This window comes from Branchiostoma belcheri, unplaced genomic scaffold (genome assembly GCF_001625305.1).
Source record: "Branchiostoma belcheri isolate BF01 breed outbred unplaced genomic scaffold, Haploidv18h27 scaffold177, whole genome shotgun sequence".
Taxonomy (NCBI): Eukaryota; Metazoa; Chordata; class Leptocardii; order Amphioxiformes; family Branchiostomatidae; genus Branchiostoma; species Branchiostoma belcheri.
The window spans coordinates 313,772-324,179 of NW_017803235.1; the positions used below are offsets into that span (position 1 = coordinate 313,772).

A 10,408-nucleotide genomic window follows, 5' to 3' on the forward strand; every position below is an offset into this window, starting at 1 on the left:
CCATGACAACGAGAAAATTTATAATCTTATTCCACTGATACAGATTTGTTGCCAACAATATTTTAGGAAAAGTCACCGAGTTTGGCGGTTCTAGCTTTAGCCGTTCAGACGCTATGTGACATCAAAATTGGCGCGAGCACCCCCCCCCCCCCCGGTCTAGATGGGATTAAGCAATAAACCCGTGGGTCGCGAATTGGATCTTGTATATACCAATGACATTATACACAGATGTATATATTGTGTATAATGTCCTTGTATATACATTGTAGTCAATAAGTAAACATAGTGCAGTTGTTATATTGTAGTGATGTATACATAGTAGTCATTAAGTAAATATTTTGCAGTTGTTATATTGTAGTGCTGTATACATTGTAGTCATTTAGTAAACATTGTGTATTTGTTATATTGTAGTGTTTTATGTATTGTAGTCATTTAGTAAACATTCTGTAGTTGTTATATTGTAGTGTTGTATACTTTGTAGTTATTAAGTGATGATGGTGGCATTGTTATGTTATTATGATGTGATTTTAATGTACACGGCTCCATGATCCAGGAAGAGTAGTAAGGAACTGTTTTTTTTACTAATGAAGTTTCTAATAAACATAAACATAAACATGCTTATCCTACAACGTACACTGTTTTATCCAACATAGGTGTAATATCTTTCTATAGCTTTAATGTTACTAGTACTTAGGTTGTCTTGTTCCCTTGTTATACATATTTTTGTCTTGTATACGCCAAAAAAGAAGTTAATCAAGCAACTGGATATGATTTTGGAAACGGTCAGACGTTTCAGGTATACCTTTCTTCAGTGGCTCTAGGAGACCAGAGGAGAAATTTTGTTCTCTTTTCAAGACATCATCCTTGTCTTGACGTCTGACCGTTTCCAAAATCATATCCATTTGCTTGAGTAACTGCTTTTTTATTATCAATTCCAATACACAATATACAATAATGTTAAAAGCTGCCACCTACTGGAGCAATTAGGCTGTGCACCGGACCAGCTCTGGTTGGACTGGCAAGTTCTGTTTTCAGAACCGATCAGTTCGTAGCCTTCATTACAGGAAAATGTGACTGTGTCTCCGTAAAGATGACCTCCTGTTCTGTTGCCGTTGGGTGGAAGCGGTAACTCTGGGCAGCCTAATTGTAAAGATAAAACAATATTTATAGTATCTCTAGGTAGGAAATGGTACAATTACTATGAGAGAAAACCAGTTCTTCCTTGCAGTTCTAGAAAAGGCTGCTAAGAGGACCGAGCTTGAACAATTTTTTCCAGAAGACAACGAAATTCGTGACCCTGGCATGTCCAGATCAAGAGATTTTAGAACCGAAAAGCCATGTACTAATAACCAACCTGCCAAATATCAAGACAATCCATGTAAGCCTTCTGGAGTTATTGTTGACACAGGCGGACGAACACACACACACACACACACACACACACACACACAGAGACAAACACACACACACACACAATAGCTACCGAAAAGATAACCTTAATTTAAATAAATAATGGCGTATGTATGATACATGATACTTACCAACACAGCTGGCAGTAACCGACCAGACGACTTGCCATTGATTCCCGTCAAAAAGGTTCCACGGTGACCTGATCTGGTCAGGTGTCATGGCGCAGTTATGGACACGAGCGTCGCCGCTGCGTTTTCCGATCGTGGGACCCACCCACCAATGCTTTAAGTCTTCGACAAAGTGAAGAAAGTTTTGGCTGTTTGTGTCACTAACGTAGACAGGTCTGTCCCCACTGGTCTGGCCTGTTCTGGTGTAGGTCGTCATGAGAGAGGGTTGGTAGTCGGCACCGCCGTGCAGACGGACCCTCGTACAGTTTGTAGCGCCCCCTACCGATTGTAGAACTACCACGCCAGCTGGGACGTCATCTGAAACGAACAAGGTTAAAAAAATTCAGACTTCATATGGCCGAACGCGATTGTAAACTTTAAGAATATTGCAAAAAGCTAAGGTTTTGGGCAACCAGGATTAAAAATAAAATTAAAAAAGAAATTGGACATCTTATGGTTAGATTGCAAACGATAATTTTGGTCCAACCTTACCATTTTATCGTTTCATGTTTCTGCATTTTATGAAAAAGAAATCTAAAGTTTTATGTATTAACACTTAACTATATAAATAAGGTATAAGTTCCATTTGCATGTGGTCCTCAAATATGGCAGGTGCTACGAACCAGAGCAGGCAATCTTCACATCCGGGTTCTCTATCCACTCCCCGTCGTTTAACAGACGGAACGTCCCGTTGATCTGGTCAGCGTAGAGGTGGGAGTCCCTGACACGCACGGGCCTGCGGTCGAACTGCGGTCCAACGCGCCACTCCAGGTCACGCTTGTTGTAATACAGGTAGTTGCAGGTGACGCTGCTGTAGTACACGGGCCGGTCATTGTGGGTGTCTCCCGTCATGGTGTAGGAAGTCATCCTACCGGCCTGCAAAGTGTCGTAGTCGCCATATAGGACAACCGTGGGGCATCCTGACGCAGACAGATAGTAGTAAAGAAGTGAAGTGACAGGTTAATGAATTACCATGAAATTTGCCTGATCTGCATACATTACATACGTATACATTTTTTCGACATGTGTCCAAGGTATCCCCATACCGAATTTCAGCTCATTCGGATTTAATACTAACTACAGGGCTCCAGATCCCAAAATGTTATTTTTTGGGGGTAAAAATGCATATGGCCAGAAAACCCAAATAAAACAATGATTTCAAAGGCCTGTTTCTATAAAATGAGAAAAAAAAACTGTCTGGGGGTATTCTACCTTCATGCCACATTTTAGCTCATGCTGCACAACACAGAAACGAATATGTTACAAATGCCAAAGCACCGCACTATCTTTGTTTGAAAAGCAGTAGAGGAGAGAAGGGTGAAATACTGCAAATTCAGTTTTGTTCGCGTTATCAAGTATTTCCAAAGAGATTTTTGCGGCGTTTTAAGTTCGGTCTTGAAATTAAGCATGGTAGTACATTTACAGTGGCGTCAGAGCGTTTATTCTTGGTTACACTGTGCCTCTTATTGTTGGCATTGCAAGGTCACGGACAAAATAGAACGCAACTGTATATAGCGGCCACTGGCCAGTATGCCTCTATAGATGCACGTCTTCTCCTATTGTCTTGTCTAATTACCTTCGCTATGAATGATATGTTTTCAATGGCGTTCGTGTGTGTGTAATTGTGTATTTGTGTGTGTGTGTGTGTGTGTGTGTGTGTGTGTGTGTGTGTGTGTGTGTGTGTCTGTGTGTGTGTGTGTGTATTTGTAAGCAACCAATAAGATATGTTGCCAACTTCAAATATCTGGGGTCCATGATGGTCTCTAGCAGCTATGATATGCCCAAGAGGAAATCACTTGCATGGACTGCTTTTTGGAAGCTGGAGAAGATCTGGAGAAGTCCATCAATCTCCACACCCACTAAACTCAACCTTTTCAACACCACCTGCTTGACAATACTGTTATATGGCTGTGAATCCTTGGTCATGGAAAATACGCTAAACGCGTTCACCACATCATGCTATTGGGTCGTGCTCAACATCAAAGACCATGTGAGCAACGCCTGGATCTACAAGTTGACCAACACTCGACCCCTTATCACCATGGTAAGGCAGCGTCAACTTCGATTCCTGGGGCATGTACTCAGAATGCCTTTGTGGGGCCATGTTGGACATATGCCCTGTATGTACCGACGCACGGCAAAAGTGAACGAATAGATAAGGTTGTTGTGAGCATTTGGCTTTAATTTCAGCTCTAGAAATGAAAAATCCCCGCTCACTTTCCCAACTTCTTGACCGAACTCATTGTTTACTATATGTACGTTATACGCTAGCTACGCTCGCATGAAAAAATACGTAATATACTGACTTTATTCGTACAAAACCCGTATAGGGACGTGAAAATAACAGCTAGCTATATTACGTTCTTGTCGTTAAACATAATAGCGAAATTTTGGAGGTTGTTCCGGAAATTTCACGATCGCAAGTCGACATTGGCCTTAGATATCGTCGTACGTGAATCATCAAGTAACTTCTGTTCTTTCGAATATTATCCTTGTAACTTCTGTTCTTTCGAATATTATCATCTACTTTCTCCGGTAATATTTCAGTTTAACTGGATTAACTTCCACAGAAACGTAGAAATGTTGAACTGAGATTCTAGCGGGACGAACTTTACCGCAAACGTAAGGGCTGCGAGTAGTATAGATTTAACGGCGATAAGTCATCAAAAAGTCACTTTAAACATGACGATCAAACTTATCGGTATACGTGTATAATACCGTAAACCGGACGTTCTAACCCTAACGTCAACACTTTTATTCTCTACTTCTTACCTCCACAAGTTGGTGGAACACCACTCCAAGTCCCGTTCGGCTGGCAGGTTATATTGGCAGTCCCCCACAGCAGCCAATACCCGTCCATACAGGTGTACCTGACTGTCTGTCCTGATGTAAAGTTACTGTTGTTATCCCTGATCCCATTGGCTGGCACACCAGGGTCCCAGCATTGACCTTCAAAAATATATATATTACATATATATTACAAACTATGAAAGTTTAACTTAAATGAGGTGGCTCTTTCTTTCTGCGATTTCAAGTATTCACTACTTTGTAATCAATATGATGTATTGTTTATGTGATAATTCAGGAGGGAAATTATGTTAATAGCACTTAAAAAGTGCAATTTCAGTCATACGAGTGCGAATGCAAATAACATGCAAATGATATGATTGGCGCTATAGGGATTAGTCCCGGACTACAATCATGGCATCGCCTATATTTAGAAGTGAGTACCTCGGGCCGTAAACCTTAACACCGCGGGAAAAACTGTGCAGCTAGCATGAACCTAGCATGTTCAAGTCACGAGATAACAAAATCGGAAGTTCCATAATTATCTGCAGCACCATAACAAGCCGCTAAAAGGTCCAAAATCTAATGGTTTCGAGGTATCATCAAGACTTACCCACCTACCAAGTTCATGACTATTCATGCAAAGCTTCTTGATTTATCGTGATAAATTACATACATACATACATGCATACGTTCAAAGCAGTTACTTATTGGCAAGCAACTAGATATGATTTTGGAACTAGTCAGACGTTTCAGGTAGCAGTGTAGCACCCATTACCTTTAGTCGGTGACTGAAAGACCAGAGGAGAAATGCAGATTAATAAGCACTAGATTAGAACTCTCAGGAGCTACCAGCACCAAGAACAGACAATACTTAAACTCCTGTTCTGAAACAACAGGAGCTTTTGACTAATTTGTATCATTCAACAAGGTTGAACTGCAATTTCCAACTAAAGAAATTGGACTCACCCAAATTTGCGACTGTACAACTCCAGTGATTTTTCAAGGAAAGAGCTGCCCACGGCTTTCGTGACGTTACGCAAATAACACAGCTCAGAAGAATGCTTGCCACACACGGTATCAAGACCTGCTTTAGACCAACTAGAACCCTCCGGAATATACTCAAGGACATAACACTAAAAGAAAGTAAATGTGAGGTAGTTTACCATTATAAGATACAGTGTCAAGGACAGAACTCCAAGGGCCCAGTAAGGAAACATATATTGGAGAGACTGAAAGATCCTTCAAGGCTACTAGTAGGTTCTTAGAACTAGCTCGACCACTTCGGAAGTCTCACAACATATACACATTGAATAGTCTGGACATTCAGCCTCATTTGATAAAGTAAGAATCTTGGACACAGAATCGGACTTTTTTGAACGAGGGAATAAAGAGGCCATCAGGTATTACAACCATCCCTCAACAGAGACGGGGGGCGCCACAGACTTTATGCAACCAATAATCCACTACTCACGGAGTCACGTGTGTTATCTGCGTGACGTCACGGAATCGGTGGATTGCTCATTCCTTAAAGACTGGAGTTTTACAGTCGAAAATTTGTATGAGTACAACTTCTTGTGTCAAACTTGTTTCACAATGACTTCTACCAACACAGATTGTTTCAATCGTCTCATACACTCGCACGACAATGCCTTGGGGAACCCGACGACTGGCCTCCCTACCTTTGCTGCCCATACCCAGCCATTTAATGCACGCAAAACTTCTTAACCGTATCTAGACCGGGCTTTTTTGGGCTTGGTGGGACAGGGGGTTGGGGGTGTGTGGCTAATTTGCCCCCCCCCCCCTCAGAACTCAAGAACGGTATGTAGTATGACCACCAAATTTTAAGAGGATGGTGTACTAGTAAAAATGTATCATATCTACAATTTTATGTCGTCATGACGTAATATCACGTCATTATGGCGTCATTAATGTGATTTTATTGGCCAAAACCGCCTAAAAGGTTATTCCCTGAAAACTAAATGGTATACACCATAACTTTACCAAAAGTATTTATGACAGAATATTAGGGTGTACTAAGTCTTATGTTGCCCATATCAACACCGGTGACGTCATAAAATGACGTCATGCATATCTAATCTCTCCAACATCTTGGACCATCAAACTTGAATTTTTAAAAATTGTTTTTATTCAGGATAAAGCCTAAAATACATTGTAAACAGACAAAAGACGTTCAAATGAACCTTTTTCGTAAAAAGAAATCGAAGTTTTGATGAAATTTTGAGGAAAAAACTGTATATACCTGTTCTAATGATATGGTCCGTCATCTTGAATTTTGGCCAATGACGTCATCAAATTAGCATAAATTATGCATATTTAATTATAAAATTTACATAGAATTATCTGGGATGTTATTAATATTAGAAACAATGTGTAACTTAACATAAAACCCACAAAATTCTATTGTTGAAACTAAAATTACTAAATTTAGCAAAAAAATGCCTGCCAGAAACCATGTTTTTGTGTTGCCATGGCAACACAAAAAATTAATACTAGTAAGTTGATGTTTTTCTGTGTTGCCATGGCAACGGGTTTCTAGCAGGCAGTTTATTTGAAAATAGAAGTAATTTTGGTATAACATAAAAATTTTCTGAGTTTTATATTAAATTACACTTCTTTTCCAACATTAATAACATCCTACATAATTAAATATTAGTTAAATTATTTAATATGCATAGAATATGCTAATTTGATGACGTCATTGGTCAAAATCCAATATGGCGGACTATATTATTAGCTCTGACGTCATATAACGTCATAATTACACCAAAGTTATTAAAATTTAATTCTATTACTACACCATTCTCTGAAAACTTGGTAGACATACGATGAGTGCATAAAAACATATAAAAACGGAAATAAGGTAATGTATAAGAACGCCAGTGTATCTATTATGATCGAAAGCCGGCTGGGGTCCGCGCGGACCCCAAAGGAAAATCAGATATAATTTTTTTCATAAATGGTAGAAACGGAATTTTCTGCACTGTTTTGAGAGACAACTTTGTGGGTGACAATTACCTAAAATTCCAGAAAAAATCTTTAGAACCAAAAAAGATATTACAGAATATATAGTGCTGGGGTCCGCGCGGACCCCAGGTGTACTGTTTAGGGTTAAAGAGGTAAAAATTGAAAACCTAGCATGTCCATGGCAAAAGATGCAAAAACCGAAAGAACAAATTACCGTCGCCAGGGGACACAAACGACTTTGACCAAAACCTTCTTATGCTGAACACAAATATGTGGAAACATAAACAGACTGGACTCAAATGTACAGCAATGTACGCAGCAACTGTCAAAAGTTCTAAAAATGGCAAGCGCAAACGTCAACATTTTGAAGCTTACCTGATAGAGAGACTTGACAGATGAACTTGTCGGCTCTAGTACACGGTCCATTGTTCCATGTGTTACTGTAGGAATGGCTTTCGGGAAAGTACTCGGCACAGTCCTCGTTACCTGCGTTGTCGGGTTGTCCTGGGCCCCAAGCTCTGAAGTCGCCCAGAGAAACGTTATCGTCCCAAATCCCAACTCCCTCCTGGTGGACATCAGTCAGTCCAAAACGGAAATAAGAGTTCTTGTCGACGACATTTTTCAGATCGATGAGGAAATTGTTGGTTGCGTTGTCGCGGGGCATGGCGAGGGTTCCCCCGTCTGAAGAACACCTACTGACTGCACCGTTGTAGGTTGCCGTGTCGTTGAAGGCCTTGTAGCAAAGGCGATTAGGCTGATGGTAAACGTACCCGTCTGGACAACCTATTTCGGAACGAATAAAGTTCTTATTTCAACTGCATGCACTTGTGCTTGATACAGTCTGTAGACAATAGCCATTTTGATGCATGATAACTTCATCACAACATTATCTAATGCTTACAAACTGTAAACTTCTCAGTCAACTCCCCACACATGATCACACATGGTGGTCCTGCCGGCTGACGTCAGTGGATAGCTGTCACAGTTCACTAAACTTGCTGTAAAGCCCCATCTAACACTTACTTATAATAAACTTGTTTTTCGAATAGTACTTCAAGAACGGCAGAGATACAGAGAAGCTTGTCAATGTGTCAGGTAAGGTGAGAGGTATGTTTGATGTTGTAACATTTTACTTCCTAATGTTACATTCGTATACTAGTAAGATCAGATCTAGTTAATGTTGCGGCTGTAAGCCATGACGAGTTGGCCATGTATCACAGATTACGATAATGTCAACAGTAATTTCCCCATAATGTCAACGTTATTGTCATCTTGACAAATGGGCCTTAGAGTAGAATAATTCTTTTCGTCTTTGTTGAGTACAATTTTGAGGCAAATCATTGTGCTGAGAATGTTTGTCAGTCCTTCGAATGTTTTCATATTTTTACCTAAGATTTTTGTTAGTTTTGTCTGTCAAGGTTGACAGATTGGTTTAAAAAAATTCGTCACACTCCGCAAAGTTCCGGTGGTGCTGGCTAGAACCGAAGGGACGATCCACGAAACGTGAAAAGCCTTATAAGCTTCCTTTTAAGCACCTAAGCTATAGTGACGTCTGCTCTTTTGTTGTGAGGATGAGCATGTACCATGACCGAATCGCAAAACTATAAACAAATATTAAATTGAAGAGAAGAAAATCCTTAAAATACGCAAGTTTGGTTTCTGATCTAGAGATAATTGTCACAACAAGTGATGCACAAAAAGGACCGAAGACGCACTTAAAACTAGATTCACCTCTGTCTACACTGACATGTGTCATTTTCGCTCAGTGGAACGTATGATCCTCACGTATGGGTAAATACTTTCATATAGTGGACATTCCGTACTTCTGTACTGTACAATAACAGACTTATTCGGTACAGGAAACGTGAAAAGCCTTATATAAGCTTCTTTTTCAGCACTTGATCCATATAGTGACGTCTGCTCTTTTGTTGTGAGGATGAGCATGTACCATGACTGAATCGCGGAACGCTAAACAATATGAAAATGAAAGAAAAAAGAAAGTATTTTAAATACGCAAGATTTGCTTCTTCTATTAAGCACTTCATCCATGGTGAAAGCACTTTATCAACGTCAGTTCTTTTGTTGTGAGGATGAACATGGCCGAATCGGGAAATACAAAACTACATTTAAATAGGAACAGGAAAAACACTTTCAATACGCAAGATTTGCTTCTTATCTAGAGATTATTACAACCGGTGATGCACAAAAAGGACCGTCTAGTAAATTGACCAAAGACAGTATCTAGTAATTGACGCATCTAAAACTTGTTTCACCTCTTTCTACCCTGATATCTGTTCTTTTTTCTCACAGGCACGTATAAACCTCACATAAAGCTTTATGTACATTCTGTACTTCAGCTAAAATAACAGACTTATTCGATCCAGGATAAACGTGCAAAGCCTTATAAGCTTTTTTTAAACTAATTGATTCACAGTGACGTCTTCTCTTTTGTTTTGAGGATGAACATGACCGAATTGGAAAATGCCAAACAACTTCACAATAAAGAGAAGAAAAAAAAACTTTAAATACGCAAGAATTGCTTCTTATCTAGAGATTATTGCCAAAACAGGTGATGCACAAAATGGACCGTACTCTACACGTGTCATGAATTTTTTGTTTGCTATCTCTTGGCTCGTTTCCCTTTGACAGTTTGCTTTGTCGGGCTGATTTTGTGCAACCTTATGTGTTGTTGCTTCCCTTTATTTGTACCCCCAAATTGAGCACAGTCCCTTCGCTGGTTCGAATGGTTCAAACAAACAAACATTCTACCACCAGACAAACATCCTACCTGTCTGTCCACGACTCTCCCAAATCCACATAAAACCCAGGACAACGTGGAGAAGACTTCTTACTCCCGCCATTTCCTTCACTTATGTGATCTTATGTGCAAGGTACTGCCAGGTGCGGGCTTTGTACGAGTATTCGGTTCAAGTCATTTCCTATTCTTCCACGAAGCACAGAGCACACGGTAGAAATCCTAGACTGTGGGAATAATGGTTAGGAATAATGGAAAATGTCCTTTTTGTAAAAACGCCAGTGGGCAGAACCAAATATTC

The 10,408-nt window shown here is 40.0% G+C and overlaps 1 protein-coding gene across 1 annotated transcript in view; it reads right to left on the minus strand.

Moving 5' to 3' along the window:
• Nucleotides 1–2,507, minus strand: part of LOC109467162 (sushi domain-containing protein 4-like) — a gene marked incomplete at its 5' end in the record, with an annotated part of 3,412 nt that extends 905 nt beyond the window's left edge. Inside the window, 2 exons of the mRNA XM_019765104.1 lie at nucleotides 1,542–1,895; nucleotides 2,201–2,507. Of these exons, the coding sequence (XP_019620663.1) occupies nucleotides 1,542–1,895; nucleotides 2,201–2,507 (661 nt within the window). The remainder of the gene's footprint in view (nucleotides 1–1,541; nucleotides 1,896–2,200) is intronic.
• Nucleotides 2,508–10,408: the final 7,901 nt, after the last annotated feature.